Consider the following 19,658-nt stretch of genomic DNA (forward strand, 5'->3'; position numbering starts at 1 on the left):
CTTTTCTGATCATGTAGCCATTAAACTGGCTATGTACGGCATTAGTTTTAAAACGCTGTTACAAAATCATTTTATATGGTATCTAAGTTGGTTATTTTGTTTTATATTCAAAAAGGAATCAGTTTTATTACACAATTTGAACAAGGTTTATATGATGTAAAATGTTTTGTTTAGACTAGAAAGAATATGACCATTTTTTTCCTCAGAAATGTGCTTGTGTGTGTGTGTGTGTGTGAGTGACTTGTGTATTATAATTGTTATGAGGGTTACGGATTTATTTATTATTTACAAAAATAGCTTATTATAATTAGCAACATATCGATGTATTGAAACACATAATAAATTATGTTATACGGCACAAACAAAAAAAAAGGTTGTTGTCATAAATATGTCACTTTTACTTGAGGTCTAAAATATCTTTTTTGACAAAAGATATCGGTAAATATGAAATACATAACGATTCGTAATGAATAACAGTATACAGTAAAAATTGTTTTTTAAAAATTGTTTTTTGTCAATCTGAATAGCCTTTTAAGTGGTGGGAATTTTTATAAAACGTAGTTTTCTGAATCTACTTTCACTTATACTAACATATGTGATTTATGACACGAGTTCATATTTTGCCCAATTTTCAACCGATTTGCTTGAAAGTATTATTTTTAAAATCAGTAAACTATGTTTCATAAAGACAAAACAAAAAAAAATTTCGCTAATAAAAAACGCGGTAGAAATGCGCACAAAAATCCTGCAATAAAATTATCGTAATTTCTGTAATGTTTCAATTTTTTTGTTGTTACAGGCATAAAAAATATCCAATCGTAACGGTTTTTTTTTGTCAGAATCTGTTAAATCTCTTTAATATACTGTAATTTTTGGAATTTTTTTTCACAAGAGGGTAGCATAAGAATATGAAGGTAGGCAATCAGATACCAACATATTTTCGCGGAGCGCTAATCAACGCGGATAATTTTGATGGGGAAAGGTTAATAATAGAAGCTCAAGGTTTTTCTCAAGCTCGGTTTCAAAACATTCCTAAGCTTTATTGGTGTTTGGGATGAATGTTCAACCGCACAACACTCATCATAATGAAATATAGAAATTAATATTGTGCAAAATGCCACCCTCGAATTATTTGTGGTAAAAATATTCCCGTTACAGCTTATCTGTCTGCAGTCTTTTACAAAATAATTTTACCTTTTTTTAAATATTTTACAGTTTGGATGGAACTCAGTTCCATTTAATTAAATTAACGATAGAGCTGTAACTAAGGGCCAACTTTTACGTTCGGTTCACAACTAGACATAACTCCCTGTAATGGATTTGACAATAGCAAGTATGAGATCAATTCGAGTGCCTAGCAAAAATTTCATTTGTATTTATATTGGTATGTTATTTGAAATTGCAAACTAAAAAGAAAATGGATAAATCATTTATAAACGGATTTTTCCGTTTATAAATTCTCGGATTCGGATTTTTCCGAGTTACATGCTGACTTAACATTGTCGTCATAGATATATTATAGGTAAACGTTTGGTGATTATAGTGGCATTGCCTAAAAGATTTGTTTTGTTGTTATTATCTGACATGGAAGGTATCGAAGGTGCGAATAGAACGTTAATATATTTCTTTTGTTTAGAATATTTTAATTTACTTGAAGTAAATTATGCGTGATTGTTTTAATTTATAATTTGTGTTCTTTTGGTTTTTTTTTGTACTGTTTAGAGATTTCTATTGCAAATGATGGTGCTATTTAGCCGGTTCAGAAGGCGACTGCGTTATTTCTCCAGAAATCTCAATAAGAATTCATTTTTTTATCATTTAAAATTATTTTTGTGAATTTTATTCCAATAGTTTTGTTATTTTTACGGATTTGTTGTAATTTATCATTAATTCATAACCTCAATTTTTATTCAATTTAGAAAAAAATATAAAAAGAACGAATTTTTTTCTTACTTTTGTTGTTTCAGTACCTCCTGTTCCGAAGAGAGTTATTGAAAAGGAGAAACCAGAAGAAAAACACAGTGATGAAAAAGTGTCTTTAGATGGTCCCGATCCTAGTGCACCAATTACGCGGAAAGGTGTACTTACCTCATTTTTAACTGGTAAACCGATGGAGATTCCGGAACTGGATGTGGTTAGTTAATTTTTCGCATTACTGAATTGCATTTCTCAGTTTATGCGTTTTAGAATGAGAAATCTGTTATTCAAAATATCAATGCAACATATTTTGTAGATATAAAACAACGCATAAAGATCAAAGAGACCTTTTGGTTCCCTGATGGAATGCATGATCGATAATTTACCCAATACTTGCCATGACTATTGTTTTTTAAGTAGTTGATCAATCAAAATATTGAAAGAAGTATGAACAGCCTGGGCATGAGTTTCTCAAATCTAATCATTTGCTTCATACTGGATGAAAAAGTCTGTTCAAGAAATTGATCCATACAGTACTCAGTTAAACATCACTGCTGATGTAAAACTGAATTTCTGGGTTGTAGATTTGATTTAATTATAACAAACCTGGAATGGTAAAAAGCTCACTTTCCTTTCTAAATATCAAATTCATGTTGCCCATTTCACAATTTGTGTACAGATTTCCTATCTTGTACAAAAGCATTAATGTTATAGAATAATCACAATGTTGTGTTTTTGCCACTAAGCTCAGCCTACATTTAATTTTATGGATTAGAAAAGAAATCTTAAACCATGTGATTGAATTGTTTTTGATTACCAAAATATTGGTAATTTTTTTTTTTATACAATGTATTATAAATTAAATTTACATTAACAGTTACTTTGAATTTTATTTTTAATAATGTTAAAAAGGGGTTGTTGGTTCTCAATTTAGTTTTTTTTTAACATTTACCATTAATTTTTATTAAGTCAATTTTCATAATTATTTTTTTATTATGTAGAGGAAGTTCCTCTAATGGTGCCATAAATATTTCTTCCAGATACTTCTATGCAAGCTATGCAAGTTTTAAAATGAAAGAAAAGATTTCACAGTGTATGTTATGTATTTTTATTTGTGTTTCATCAGGCTTAGTATTGAATTATTATGGGAAAATGATATTTAACCTGGTATCGTACTGATATTCAGATTATTCTTGTGTAAAACTTCAAGAAAATTAGTTAGAAGATTGCAGTAATGTTATCTAATCCAAGAAGAAGATTTATTATCATTTTGTAAAATTTTAGTAATATGACCACCCTTAGATGGCACTTGATATAATATTTAGGTTGTGCCTTTGTATTCCTTTGGGTTATTGTCTTTTATTAAACTTGTAAACTGTTTCTTTATTCATACAGTAAGCATTTTTGTAAAACTATTTTTTTTAAATTTAAGCAGTTAACCTGTGGTGGCCATTTTTGTCATGGTGCGCATACCTATTTTTGTGATTATAAGGGTTTATGGAAAAAATTATTGGTCCTAGAAGGATGAAACAAAAAGCAGTTTATTAATATTTTCACAAGGTAAAAGTTTGTTCAAGTGGTTTATTTACCTATCTCTGCTCTTTGTATGAGAAAATTACCAATAAAGTTAAACTTGAAAAACTGTGAAATTTCACTTTTGGTAATTTTTTTCAAGAGGCAGAGATTGCATACACAGTTTGAATTATTTTTTTATAAGTAGGTATATGTTAGTAGTTTTACCATAAATAATATTAATGGTGGTATGGTCCTTACGTATTAACGCCACCGCAGCTACAGCTAGTGTTTAGGTTATGTTGACTTCGTGTACTGACAAATCGTATGTATATAAAAATAACCTAACTAAATATAACCTACGCTTGCTAACCTCTTATGTATTAACGCAGCTACAGCTTTATTTAAAAACAAAGTAGTCAATCGGATTTCGGTGGATTAACATTAATTGGATTTCGGTGCTATAACATTAAGGTTATATTATTAATAAGTTGTATATACATATTATGCATATTTAATGTTAATTATAAGAGGTAAGCGAGCGTAGGTTATATTTAGTTAGGTTATTTTGATATATGTACGATTTGTCAGTACACGAAGTCAACATATACGTACAAAGTCAACATAACCTAAACAGCAGCTGTAGCTGCGGTGGCATTAATACGTAAGTACCGTGGTATTCTTACCCCTAATGTTTTGTGAATTTTTTAAAACTAATTTTTTTTTAAATTCAAATTTTGGCTTCAAATAACTCTGATGAAGTTGGTGATAAAAATCTCAAATTTTCACAACTTGCAGTGTTTTTGTAGATGTTTATGGCAAATAAAAAAGTTTCTTGTGTGTTGTACTAATAGAAAACGTATAACTTCTGATAAATCATGAAAAACCTGTTAAAAGCAATACCATTTTGACTTGCTAAATAAGTGCTCTATCGGGGGTTTTTGTCTTCTTTTTACTTTACATAGTCCCTATGTTGTTGAAGTTGATTTTTTAAAATTATTAATGATAGGTCATAATTTAATGATAACTTAACCAATACCAGTAACCTAATACAATTTTGTTTCAAAGATTCTTGTAAAACTTACTCAAACTGAGTTTTCAATGAGTAGCCTACATCATAAAACATTATTTCAATGAGTAATAAACATCACAATGGATTACAATGGTACCCACACTTTGTCTTGTTGAGAATTTTGAAATTATGTATGTGGTCCAGTTGGGTGGGAAAATTAACCAACCTACACATTGTCATTTCAGCTGAAAAAAATACTTTTGAAACAGTTAACATAAAGAGACTTTCCAGGAACTAAATTTAAATTTGGAAAAAAATGTGTTCATTAAAAGCTTGCTCTAATGTTATTGGTCTCAAATTTTTCTTAATGATTTTTTTTTATGAGTTCTCAAAGGGTCACAACAAAACTGTCTATACAGGTTACTGAATTTTGACAAAACGTTTTTCATATATTTACAAGCACTAGTGACATCTGAATTAACATGTAAAAAAATAAGTTGTTGGTTTTCATCAATAAATTCACAAATTTTAATGAGTTCTTTTGGCACTGCACCATACACTGCTGTATAACACTCTTCTTCATGTAAATTCCTATGGAACATTGTTTTATATGAAATTGAAAATAATGTAAAAATTTAACTGATTTTAAAATTGAATATTATTAAGTAAAACTTATTTATTTAATAAACACTTCCAAACAAAGGATGAAATTTGAGACACTCTGTGAAGATGTGAACAGGTCACAGACTAATGTCAGACTGGCTTGTCTGTAACTGTGAAGCTAAATGATGCAACGAACATAAATGAGCATGTTTAATAATTTTCCTGACGGCTGGAAATGACTTCAGGGGCCAGTTGAATGGTTCAAACAAATCTATTTCAACTATAGTAATAAGTATAAAAATATTAAAGTGCCAAGAAGACAAGAAACCCGCTTAGAGCACTTATTTACTGAATCCAAATGGTATCACTTATAAACAGGTTTTTCATGATTTTTGAGAGTTATAACTTTTTTATTAGTATAATACTCAAGAAACTTTTTTATTTGCTATAAACATCTACCTTCATATAAAAAAGTAAACTATATGTGTCATCCCTGCCTCTTGAAAAAATTACCAAAAGTGAAATTTTATCATTTTTCATGTTCAACTTCATTGGTAATTTTCTCATAGAACGAAGCGAGATAGGTAAATAAACCACTGGACCACTCTTTTACTTTGAAAAAATATGAATAAATTACTTTTGGTTTCATCCTTCCAGGATCAATAGTATTTCAGTTATGATTTTTTCTGTAAACCCTTACAATCACTAAAATAGGTGTGCGCACCATAATAATGGCCACCACAGGTAAACTGCTGAAATAAAAAATTTAAAAAAAAATAGTTTTAAGGTCCTGACATGTAGGAAACAACTAGGTAAGTTTCAATTTTTTTTTAATTGATCAAACAACCACACTTGAATCCACTTCAAATGGATTGACCTGTATGTAAGTGTAGCTGGCCATAGGCAATATTTTATTTTTATTCCATTTTAATTTTTGTCTATGCATTTCAATATATGCAACAATTTTTAATGTATAATTTTGTAATATTGTTTGATTAACTGATGATGGGGGAAATCCTTGAAAGCGCTTTTAATGTAAAAATTGGAGAAGCATTTTAAGGTAAGAAATATGGTTAGATTTTGTACTGTTGGTGGAAAGCTAAGTTTTACTTTTATCTTTGATATAGTTAGTACAAAGGAAGATATGGATAAATATAATAAAAGGAGAATTAATTTTATTAAATTAATAATAATAATAATATATATAAATTAATAAAAATTTAAAGAACTTGATGAACCTAAGCACAATAAATAAAGTAGAATGATAATTACCTTATTTTATCATTATACAAAAACGTTTTCGCAAATTTCTGGCATCCTTCTCAGTTACAATCCATTTTTTAAATTGTTCACGTCAAATTGCATATTAACCATAAACATTATCACAAATAATAATTTTTTTTTATGAAATACATTAAAAACTTTGTAAAAATTATTTTTTTTAAATATAAATTTTAAAAATTAACAATTTAAAGTTAAAAATACATTTTAAAGAGACTTATATATATATATATATATATATATATATATATATATAAACCTACAAACGAAGTATGAGAATGACACTATTGTAAAAGCTGCAGTAGATGGCAGCGTATATTTATTATTTATTTTAATTTTTAAGTGTAATATTTTTGTCAATTGACATCCTATTTTTGCATATATGTAATTTTTAAGTTTTGATTTTAAATGTTAAAAAATATTTTATTTTAATTTCAATTTTTAACTTTAAATTATTGTTTTTTATAATTTATATTTAAAAAAAAAATTATTCTTGATAATGTTTGTGTGTAATGTGTAATTTAATGTGAATGATTTTTAAAAAATGGGTTACTACTGAGGATGCAAGAAATTTACAAAAACGTTTTTGTATATATGGTAAAACAAGGTAAGTTCATCCTACTTTATTTATTGTTCTGTACTTAGGTTGATGCACTTCTTTAATTTTATATACTAGTACAGAGGAATATGATTCTTAAAAAAAATAGACTAAAAATATATATATATATATATATATATATATATATGTTCGCTATTTTATGCTGTGGGTGTGTGTGTATTACAGTTGTACTATTACAAATGTATAATCTTACTGTTGCCATTCAAATCCAATTATTTATTTTTTGTTCATTTATTTCTTGTTATATTTTTACTTAATATTAATTTTTTTCTGTTATTTCTTGCTGTAGTTAGGACGTTGTCGGTCTGTCTCAGAATTTGAGAAGCTGAACAGAATAGGAGAAGGAACTTATGGTATTGTCTGTAAGTAACTTAATTTCATCCTGTTTGCTTTTTAAAAATATTAAATTAAGTGTTTAAACACGTAATTTACTGTATACTTTTTTCTTTACATTGTGTTTGAGAAGTCCCCATACATTGCTGGGCAAATAATGTTACAACTGTTTTGAATGTCACACTATTTGGTTCCTAAGAAGTAATTTCTTTACTGTGGTTGGTATCGCTTCTCTCAAGGACACACAGCACAGTCACTTGGTGTCTTGTTCCAGTTTCAAAGCTATGGTTGATGTGAGGAGACACAATTATATAGTTGAGAAGTGGTTTGAGACCTTTGTATAGAAGCACAAATGACAGTGCTTAGATCAAACAATGCACAAATATATTTTGTGAATGCTTTAACAGGGATCTGCCTTGTAAAGCAACAATGCTTGATCAGGAGAAACGCATTTGGTTCTGACATTGTCAGAGGCTATTTAGTGGGCATAAAAGGATGAGAATGCAAATATATGTTGCCATCACTAATTCAGTTGAGTTGTCCCAAATTAAATCTATTTGTAAACGAGTGGCTGAATACAATATACCAAGAACAACAGTGCACGTCTTATCATTAAAAACTTGAATGTGAAACCAACTATTGATTATAATTAACTTATGATCAACTTTTGTGAGTGATATAAACATGGGGCAGTGTGTTGCTGCCCTCTGTGCTTTGTTAACACAATTTCAAAATGCAGTGTCAGTACAAGAGTGTTGTCTAATGAATGAGCAGTTTATTGCAGTTCACAAGCTAGGCATTTGGTTTTATGGGCTAAGGAGAATTCTCATTTTAAACTTTCACACAAAAGTGCGTGGTGGTTACAGTGTTCTCTGTAAATATCTTAATTATATCTTATTGCATACAATGAATAGTCCTCCTTTATTTATATTTTATATAAACAATCATAAAATGCATTTTTAAGTTATATGTGATTTGTTTAGATCGTGCACGAGATAAAAAATCAGATAAAATAGTTGCCTTAAAAAAAGTGCGTATGGAACATGAAAAGGATGGTTTGCCTATTAGTGGACTAAGGGAAATTGCTGTATTACTATTTTGTCGTCATGAAAATATTGTTCAGTTGAAGGAAGTTGTAGTTGGAAGAAATTTAGACAGGTGATTATTATTCTGTTGTGAGCAGTTTTTTTTTTTATCTATAATATAATATTTTAGGATTATTGTACATTATTTTGTTAGTGTTTGTAAAATAAACCCTTGTTTTCAGACATTTTTGCTTCAATTTTCTCGTACTAGAAGCATTAAGTGGATGGTACAGAATTACCATCCAAAAACTTGACAAATTTAACTTTACAATTAATGTAATCAGTATTTTGCATTATTTTATTAAATATTATAAAATAATACATTAGGGGGATTGGTTAATTATAATAAACATAGAATAATGATTAAAAAAGTTGTACAAAATAAAAACAAAGAAAAACGTTTACATTTAATCATAGAAATTTTATATTTCAGATTTAGATTTGAAAATATAAAATTATGAGGGCTACCTTTCTAAGTACTAAGTAGCTGGTGAGATAAATCAATAAAGTAGGATTTCTGTTGATTAATTTCATGGATTTGGGTAAGACTATCAATTCAGAATTGAATTGCAAGATATAAAGTTTAAAGTTATGAAAGAGCTCAAAACAAATGCAACACATTGAACATTTATACCAGAGTATAATGTTATAATGTTATAATGTTTTTGCACAACATGGCCATATGCATGCATACTGCCAATCATATTGTAAACTTTACTGCAACAATTCATGTGAGAAATCTTTGGTTATTCTCTCTAGAACTAGTATTCGGTATATAATGATTACCATCTTTTCATGAACATAAACAAGTAACCTATATCATTAAGTTCAATGACAAAGAAATGATTAAAAAACTAATGATTATGAGAAGTTATACAATCCATTGTGCTCTGATTACAGGCAGAAGAATTTTATGATAATGGAATTGAACATTTTGTAAAACAAAGCAAATGTCTCGATTTGGCTGGAGACTATAGTAAAAAGTAAAAAATAAACTAAACATAAAAGTTTTTATATTTGCGTAGAAATATGCAGGTAAACAGAAAAATATAAACATGGAAAATTTGAAATTTCTTATCAGCTGAAATAAATTATCTTGCTCATAAACTCTCAATTGGCATATTTAATTGTCCCTTGGGGAGGAGGGTCTTCAGTAATATAGTTAAATTAATGGACTATTCTATTATACTTTTTCCAACTTCTGTAGTGCTAACATAATTTTTACATCTTACATCCCTGGTTAGTTGTATCACATAAATTTTGTTTTTACTTTTAGTTCTATTTTATATTTGAATTTAAGTTGTAAATGTAATATTTTTTGTAATAGTTTTGATCTGTTTTTAATATTGTTTACATTTTTAAGTATTTGTAAATTATTTTCTGCTCGTTAAAAATAAAATTGCTGTTAAATAATTTTAAATTTTCATTTTTGTCAATAGTAAGATCATAAAAAAAATTATTTGAGAATATCTGCCATTTACTATCTAGGGCATCATCTCTTATTTTGTATATTCTTAGATTATATATATATATTTTTTATTAAAACAATTTTTTATGTTTTCATTTGGTATATTTGCTTTTACAATGGTAGCTTATCACACATTTATAAATTTATCAATTTTAGTATTTGCATAATTACATATTAATTATTAAATTTTATATATTTGATAGGTAGTATTGTGTGTAATTATTGTTACTGCAACACTAAATTTTTAAATATTGGAGATTAATGATACTAGTTCTATTATATTTTGATGGTTCAGTTACCAATGTGTACATGTTTATGGTGTTTTCATGAAAAACAAAAAATATCTTAGATTATATTATCCAAGTCAAGTAAACAAAAAGGTACACATAACCATAGGTCAAATAATGCTTTTTTTCTGTGTTACAAGTAATGAAAATTAACCCTGATTTCTGCTCCATTGGTAAGAATGAGATTTTATATATCTGTTCTGAAATTCTGCGAACACAAATTGTTGGCCCTTCAAAAAATAATTTATACTAAAACTGTTGTAGTTTTCCAGTTGAAACTTTACAATAATTAGGAAAAAACAATTCTTGGTTTGGAATAAATTTGCATTCCTAAATTGCTAATAAAGAAATTAATATCAGTTAAAGTCAATTGAATAAGAAATTAAACTTTTATTTAAAACAAAACATAAACATATTTTTAATCAAACCAAAAATCATTTTTTTACAAAAAAAAAAAGTTAAACAAAATTAACTACTTTAAAATAAATAACATATTACAAATATACAATTTTATAAATTGTTTATTTTTCTAATAAAAAATATTTTTAAATAATATTTGCCTGAGGACTTCAAAATAGAAACGTTCTTATGAACGTTGTGAATATTGCACAGGATATTTGACAAATCCGTGCAAAAATAAAGAAGACCCAATTTTTCAGGAAAAATCTTATACTTATTAACATAATTTACTTTCTAGTTTATGTCCAACAATGCTCATATTTTTCGATCCCATCCTTATAGTAAGATTTATCCGAGTTTTTGTTTCAACAAAACCTTCATAATTTTCATAAATCTCTTTCTAGCTAGCCAGTTCAAAGATTTGGAAACTGATAACAGTTTGAAATCTGGAAAGTAGAGAGGGATACGGATGAATTTTGTTGTTGCAATCACAGAAGAGAGAGTGCTTCACAGAAGAGAGAGTGATGTGGTTAAAAAAGGCCTTTTTTTTTAAATGTTATATTTTCTTGAAATCTGTAGCATTGTTTCTACTGTTCCTTGGTTTCAGTTTGTAATGATGTAGTGAAGTTTCATCAATTGTTATTAAATGGTGCAAAAATTTCTCTTAATTATGTTAAAACACCCCCAAACCATGCTTAGAAATGTTTACTCATTCATGCTTATGTTCAGTTGTGAGCAAACTCAGCACCCATCTAGAAGACAATTTTTACATGCGTATTAAAGTATGATGCACCTGTTCATTTGAAATGCCTGTTGTCTTAGCTTGCACATTCTATCTTCTATTTTCTATCAATATTACTTGGATTTTTTCAATATGATCTGTAATTGTAACTTTAACAAACCATGTGGATTATTCAGCAACATTTCTTTTGGTATGACAACTCCAAATATAACCAAATTACTTATAAACTCTGACTCACTATAGTATTTATCTAGCTTTGCTGTATGTTTTCTTGCAGTTTTACCTCCGATTAGGTAATGTTTGATCACCACTCAAAATTATCCTTCACCCATTCAAATCTCACATAGATAATACTTGATCGACTCCGATGACAACTAGCAATAGAATTATGAAGGTATCTGACTGAAATGTAGTTATGCTTGTAGTGGAAATGCAGAAAAGTAAGAATGACCTCAACGCTCTACTATGAGTGCCATGTCTACTGTGTGAACTTGTCAAGCATTTCTAATAATAAAGAAATGGAGGGTTCTAAACTCTCAAAACTTTAGCTGTGGTATTTCAGTGAACCGGTCATTTCAATCGTTTTCATATTCTGTTCAATCCGAGAACACCATGTCAATGCATTGGATAATGTGATCCAGCATGTTGGTTCTTTTAGTACTAGACAAATTTCCCTCACACTGGTTTGTCAACCAGTAATTTAATATAAATGCTTATTAAAAAAAATCTTTGCCTCTTCCTTATAGAATGTTCAAATTCATTATCTGGACATTTTATGGTACTGTTGAATTTCTGTTATTGGCTTTAAATTTTATTTTATTTATTTATGAGACAATTTTTTCAAGAAATAGAATTATAAATTCATGAAATAATATTGAGTTCTAAAAATCCACATGGTACTCTAGAGATTAGTTTCCAGCTTATTAATGTCTGGTTTATTATTATTGCACTATTCATTTTTTAATGAACTCATGTGCAAGAAATATGTCAGTTTCTTGTAAACTTACCATGATTTTTACAAGAGTTTCCCCACCAACTTGATTAATAATGATTTTTTGCATGTGATAAGGCATTCCCTCACTTTAACAAAGAAGCTGGGAATTACATGAATATAAATTATTTAAACAATTGGATTGTGTGTAGGGGTTCAATTAATTGATCTCTAAGGTTACTTGACTTAATGTTCTTTTATCTGTAAGTCATATAAAAACCTTAGTATATGAATTAATGTAAAAATAGTGAAAAGAATTTACAACACCAAATACTGTAAAATTAAACAAAACAATCTTTATCAACACAAAAAAAGTCTGTATGTAAATAATGTGTAAAGACAAAGACATTAGAGTAATTTATATAATTATGGTTTTTTTTGTATATTATTTTTTTCTATTTTCATTTATTTTCAGTTCATCTTGCTTTTATGGTTTTTTGTAATATTAAGAAAAATAATGGTTTGCTGTGAAATAATCAGTTTTGTGTGATGTTTGATCTGTTTTCCTTTTAAATAAAAGTTGAATTTTGTTTAAAAATTTTATTTGTTTATTGGCAGTTCAACATAGTAAATTTATGTCACATTCTAAAAATGTTATTTTTCTACTAAAGTTTTTTTGTCTCATAATATTTTCCTTATTTTTCCCCAATCCACAAGAGATACACTTCTGGGACTATTTTTTCAGGTCAAAAATGTGTAAAATCACCATTTCTGCTTCTAATCTGAATCCTTTGAATTTTAGTATAGCTGTATATAGAACCTCAATCTTACCAGTGGAGCAGAAATTAGAGAAAAATTGGTCATTAGCCAAAATACAAAAACAAGGCATTTTTGGAGGTATGTTTGTGTATGAAGCTATGCCTTTGTTTTTACCTGAAAAACATAACCTGTAGTTATTTGCTTCTTTATGAGACATTTCTACACATAAATTCAATTCGTCACTGAGTCACTCATCACTAATTCTCTTTTCTGAGTAACTAGAAAGCTGAAATTTGGCATAGTTAGTCCTAAAGTAAAGTGAGGGAACATTATAGATTAATAATCCTTTAATTAAGTAAGGATTGAAATGGGGTAGTAATACTAAAAAAGTTGGAAACTGGGAAATTATTTTTTCCTTAAGAGTTTGTTACTATTATTACAAGGACATTCTATTTTTTACTTGCCTTTAAGGAAGTAAAAGAGTGCAAAAAATCTGTGAAGTCTTTCTTGACTTATTCACCACTAATTTTCCCACTTCTTTGAATATAGAAAATTGAGATATGGTGTTATGTCAAAGAGGAATCAAGAAAATGTTTTCTATCAAGGAGATATCCATCTTAAAGGAGTTTGAAATGGGCTAAGAAAAATCTCACCATTGTGAAATCTCACCATTAATTTCCTTGCTTAATAGATAATTAGAACATTAAAATCCAGAATAATTTTTCCCAAGGAAATTTGTAGGAAATGTTTGCAAAAATTATTTTAATTAATAATCTCTAAGAGATTTAAAAAATGAGGTTGCAAGGATTAAATAGGAGTCAGAATGGGTCCCAAAATCTCAAGAACTGTTAACTAAAAACCTGTCATGTACCTACTAGGTAATAAGGTACTATTATGAGGACATTTTTTCCTTACTCACCCTTCCAACGGTTAATTGGATGAAACAATGAAATTTGTTAGAAGAGTTAAAACTCTTGAGTAATATTTATTCAAAGCCTAGGGTTTCCTTAGTGTCATAGCTAAGAAGGTTAAATGAGATTAAAATTATATTCCTTAATCTCTCTGTAGCTCTTGTGATAGAAGCTTGAAATTCAGCTTAAGTAACAGCATGGGTTTCTCTTTCAACTAAAAGGGTGAAGCTGATTTAAGGATAAGAGTTTATAGATCCCTTATATTTTGAGATTCACTTGATTGTAATGAGAATTCAGGTCTATTAGTTACTGCAATAATAGCTGAAAAATTAGCTTTCCTTTAATTATCCTAGATACTCAAGACATCTCATTGTTTCCTTTCTTTTTTCCTGTTTAGCCTCCGGTAACTACCTTTCAGATAATACTTCAGAGGATGATGTATATGAGTGTAAATGAAGTGTAGCCTTGTACAGTCTCAGTTCAACCATTCCTGAGATGTTTGGTTAATTGAAACCCAACCACCAAAGAACACCGGTATCCACAATCTAGTATTCAAATCCGTGCAAAAATATCTGAACGCTAGAACTCTTGACTTCCAAATCAGCTGATTTGGGAAGACGCGTTCACCACTAGACCAACCCGGTGGGTTATCTCATTGTTTATATTAATCAACGAATTTATTAAATTTGACATCAGAAGACCACTCAAATAATTAAGGAATTAAAACCCTGAAAATGACTAAAATGCAGTAGCTATATTAGATTCCAGGTAAAATGGAACATAAATTGTTTCCAGGTCTTAGTGTGAGTTGTAAAACACACCTCACGCAGCAAAAAGAATTTTTGGGCCCCTTCTGGAAATCTGAAAAGGTATTGTAAAGGAAATAGAATTCAGAAATTTTAAGCACTCAATGATGAGTTCTTCACTGTGGTTTACAAGCAAAGAAAGTAGTATAAAAATGTATTTACAGTTTCAGTATTACATATAGTAAAAATAAGAATATCAAAATAGTAACATTGGTGATAGAACAAAGAACACATTATAAGTTAGTAAAATTACTGGGTACCATTTGTAAAGTTAAATTAGAAGTATCCTCAACTCGACCTGCCAAACAGGAAGTCACATATGAAGAGAAGGGTGTATGGACATTGTGATAATTAGGCACAGTCTAATTATTGTGTCTATCCACAGTCACTCATCTTGCAATTCAGTACAGTTATTAACCATCATATTCTATAAAAGCATATTTTGGAATTTCTCATTAAGATGATGAAATTGGAAAAAGTGATTTTACGTTTCTAGATTTTAGTCTGAAAATGTTGGAAAAGTGTAACAAAAGCATTGTGTAACTAGTGTCATTCATACAATTGTTCACGTGTTGAATTTCAACTTGACTTCACTGTATAAATTATGTATTGACAAGTAAATACTTCCAAAGAAGTATGCAAAAGGTAGTGTGCAAATCTATTGTTTGGGTATGCAAAGAATGGTTACTTACTGCTAATATTAAATTGCATTTATTTTTTTTTAACATATTTAGATCTTGCATACCACTTCTGTGTCATTTAATTTATTAAATTGAATATGATGAATTTCAGCTAAGCAGGCAACAGTACAAAAATTGTTGTATGTATTCCTTTATTTTCACATTTTTTTCCAGGAAAAAACATGCATTTTTTGTTCTTAGTTCATTTCACTTTTAGTTGCGTATCATTTTTCAAAGTATTAAATTTACATAATTAAATTATAAAAATTTAATTTTTATATGGCATTGTATACATAGTCTTGTTATTTAAAATAGAGATTTGCTGCCTATTAAATGATGACCATTCTACAACATACATATATATATTGCTGGACTTAAAATTAACTTATATATGACATATTATAGGGGAAAAAAATGTTGTTTTATATACTCGCACACTTTTACAAGTATAAAATGATTTTTACATTGCTTAATGATATTGATTGAAGCTTAAGTTTGGGATCCACTGAAATATAATTTTCACTGGTCCCTGTACATTGTTTCTAGAGAATTCTACATCTCGCTGTGCAAGTAGTTTAAGTGAATATGAAAGCATTATCATTAATGTAAAAAGAGTGATGAAGAATTGATTGCCAGCACCTCAGGATTAGCATAACTGGTGACAAACACTTGTTCAACTATTATAGGTGAATTCTATAATAAATATCTTGAATGCCAGTTGGGCATTCAAAACTTTTATACTAATTTTTTAAATGTGTATTATTTTCTCAAGGCAGTTGCTGTACTACATGAGGGTTTAATTCACTTAATTAAAAAAAAACCTAATTCTAAATTGAAGACTGTGGTTAATGAAAAATTAAAGGGAATGTTGATTTCATATGGAGAAAAAGGGATGTAAAAAAATTTTTTATTTCACAATATTTAAGGTTTAACTGTTATCCATGATATAATTTATTCAGGCATGTATTACTTTAAATTTTCCTTACAAACTGGATAAATTAATAGTTATAATGTGTAAATTTGTGTTTTGGTAATTAAATTTATAACCTAATTTTGTTTTATGCATGGTTAATGTTTAAATAAATATAAAGATAATTTATGTTAATATAGTTTTCAATATGCAAAGTATCCTCATTTTTTTCCTATCCTATCCTCATTTTGTTATTAATCTTGTAATTATGTCTTCTATTTATTACAGTATATTTTTAGCAATGGAATATTGTGAACAAGATCTAGCAAGTTTGTTGGATAATATGCAGGCTCCATTTTCTGAATCTCAGGTTAAATGTATTATGCTTCAAGTGCTGAAAGGATTAAAATATTTACATCGTAATTTTATTGTTCATCGAGACATTAAAGTTTCTAATCTTCTAATGACCGATAAAGGATGTGTTAAAATAGGTTAGCTTCTCTTTCAGTTACTTTTTATTTTATAAGATTATACTATTAAAAGAGTAGTTTTTCTTTTTTTTATGACTTGTTTACATTTATCTTTTCTGCTGTATTATAATGTAGAATTTCCTATAGTCTTATAGGAAATATGTCAATGTCAGATTTGATGTTTGTTCATTACTCATTATTATATTTTTATTTATTTTTTCATTTTAGTCATGTGTGTGATAAAACTGAAGCATATACACAAGTATTCCTAAATTTATTCTTTTCTGTTTGTTGTTTGTAAATGCAAGAAAAGCTTAATGATTTTTTAAACTTACTGATAACGCTGGTCAACATGATTTTTGTTTTACGAGTTCCAATAGGTGTACGTAATGCAGTTTTTTATCCTATTTTCAAATATGTATTCAGATTTTCTCCATCACCCACAGTTTTTTGTTGTTTTAACTTTTTTAAATATTTTAAAACATTTTTTCGTTCATTTGTCCATTGTCAAGTAAAAGCTTCTAGATCATTGTAAATATGATGGGACCAAATGAGCTAACTTAAAGGGTAGCACTACTACTGTTGTGCAGGTGCAGATGTGTATAAACATGTACAAGCATGATCTAGTGTAACATGCATACTTCAGTACGATGCCAGTTGTGAGACAGTAGTGAACCAGTAAATAAGTCATTGTGAGTGCTTTGTATGTATGAATTATTGTGTATTACATATTTATAACTTTATTTCTTTTAATTAGTTGTTAGTTACAAAATGCCTAGAGCTTGTTTAAATCATCCTAACAATTTTTGTTACATACGTGGTGAAGTGACGCTCAAGTCCCAAAGATTAAATCTTCCTTCATTAGTAAAAAAGTATTATGAACTTTATTTTGAGTGTAAATTCGGGGACAAAACAAGCGCCTGGACCCCACTTATCTGTTGTTTACCATGTTTTAGACTTCTCACTGCATTGAAAAATGGTACACCCCACATGCCACTTGTTATCCCTATGATATGGAGGAACCCAAAGATCACTCTGCTGTTATTTCTGATTAACAAACATTAAAGGGATTACATCAAAATCATAACATACAGTGATGTACCCTAACTTGCTATCTGCAATGAGACCAATTCCACACTGCGAAGAATTGCCCATACCAAAGCCTCCAGAACATGACATTAGATGAGTAGAGATCAGAGTCTGATGGAAGTAAGGAAGAAAAAGAAATAGATTCTGGTGATACAACTTTTGAACAAAGCCTTTCATCTGAGCCTTATTTACTGACTCAAGAAAATCTTAATGATCCCATACGAGATTTAAATTTATCCAAAAAAACAGTCTGAAATGCTTGCTTCCTGGCTAAAAGGATGGAATCTTCTTCAAAAGAATACAAAGATATGAACGGGGGACATTCAATAATTAAAGAGACAAATTGATGTAGAAATGAAACAGTTTGTAGGAGGAGTTTTTACTTTCATGACTAGGTTGCCATCACTGGGATGAGCTGAGAACAGCTGATGGATAAAAATTGTTTTGTTTATAACCTCAATATTGCATTTAATGATGGCGTGTTACTTGAAGTTTCCACAATAGTTGAACAAAATTCAGTGATCTGTTTTTTGCCTTCTGAAGGTGAAAAACTGGCTAAAATTTTTTCTCAAATGATTTTACAGTATGGTGAAAGTTATATGAACCATGGAAATTTTTATAAGTGGGTAGAACAGTTCAAAAACGCACGAACCTCAGTGACTTGACAAGCAATGTCTTGGCTGGCCAGTTGAAGTGTCAACTCCTTCACTTGAAACCTGCATGATGACATTATTCGTGAAGACCAACGTATTACAGTTGAATATATAGTGAAAACAGTTCCAGTACGTGCTGGCACAGTTCATAACATCAGTAACAAGGTCAAGTGCAAAGTGGGTCCTGAAAGAGTTAATGCAACAACACAAGGAAACAAGACTCAAAGTGTGTTCAGACTTGAAAGAATGCTATGAAAGGGAAGGTGACCCTTTTCCAAACAAGATTTTAACTGTGATGAAACTTGGGTTCGCCATTTTGAACCAGAGTCCAAAAGACAAAAACCAATGGTGATGGCTTCCACCATTTTGAAGGAAGCACACCAACTCACCTGTCCGAAAGAATTTCAAAACGCAAGCATTAGCAGGAAAAGTCATGTTGGCAGTCTTTTGGGATGCCCGTGTCGTCTTTTGTAATTATTTGGAAAATCAAAGTACAGTAAACAGTGTCTACTACTCGGACATGCTGATGAAAAAAGTAAAGCCAGCAATGAAAGAAAAATGTCAAGGTTCTCAAAGTAAAGGCATGATATTGCTACACGACAATGTTCGCCCTCACACCGTCTAGCTGACCCAAGAAATCATTGGAAAAATGGTTTGGGAGATAATGCTACTTCCTTCCTACAGTCCAGATTTTGCTCCCTCAGATTTTCATTTGTTTGATCCATTCAAGGAGGCATTATGTGGAAAAAAGTTTAGTAACAATGAGGAGATGAAAGAATTTGTGGGAAAGTGGCTCAAACAACAAGACAAATACTTCTTTGCATCAGGTATAAAACAACTAGTTCATCGTTGGGACAAGTGTATTTAATATTGGTAGGGATTGTAGGGATTATGTTGAGAAGTGGTAAAAGTCTCATTTTGTAAAAATACACAGTTTTTTCCTACATCAATTTGTCTCTTTAATTATTTAATGTCCCTCATACTTATCATAATCGTCATTATGAATTTAGACTATTTTTGTGAAAAAAATGGCTTTGTGTTTTGCAATGACATTTCTTCTCTTATGGAGACGCTTTGTAATGAACATAACCCAACAGAATGGCACTTGTTCATTGATTCCTCTAAAGTTAGTTTAAAAGCTGTGCTTCTGCTAGTATGAAAGAAACTTATGAAAACTTTAAATTTATATTG

General features: G+C 29.2%; 1 protein-coding gene across 1 annotated transcript in view; it reads left to right on the forward strand.

Annotated features, from left to right (window-relative positions):
- The first annotated feature begins 1,442 nt into the window (after positions 1 to 1,442).
- Positions 1,443 to 19,658, forward strand: part of Cdc2rk (cyclin-dependent kinase 10) — a 51,791-nt gene continuing 33,575 nt past the window's right edge. Inside the window, exons 1-5 of the mRNA XM_075356658.1 lie at positions 1,443 to 1,600; positions 1,968 to 2,134; positions 7,234 to 7,306; positions 8,261 to 8,435; positions 16,544 to 16,746. Of these exons, the coding sequence (XP_075212773.1) occupies positions 1,585 to 1,600; positions 1,968 to 2,134; positions 7,234 to 7,306; positions 8,261 to 8,435; positions 16,544 to 16,746 (634 nt within the window). The 5' untranslated portion in view covers positions 1,443 to 1,584. The remainder of the gene's footprint in view (positions 1,601 to 1,967; positions 2,135 to 7,233; positions 7,307 to 8,260; positions 8,436 to 16,543; positions 16,747 to 19,658) is intronic.

The sequence above is a fragment of the Lycorma delicatula genome, chromosome 2, assembly GCF_047948215.1.
Source record: "Lycorma delicatula isolate Av1 chromosome 2, ASM4794821v1, whole genome shotgun sequence".
Lineage (NCBI taxonomy): Eukaryota > Metazoa > Arthropoda > Insecta > Hemiptera > Fulgoridae > Lycorma > Lycorma delicatula.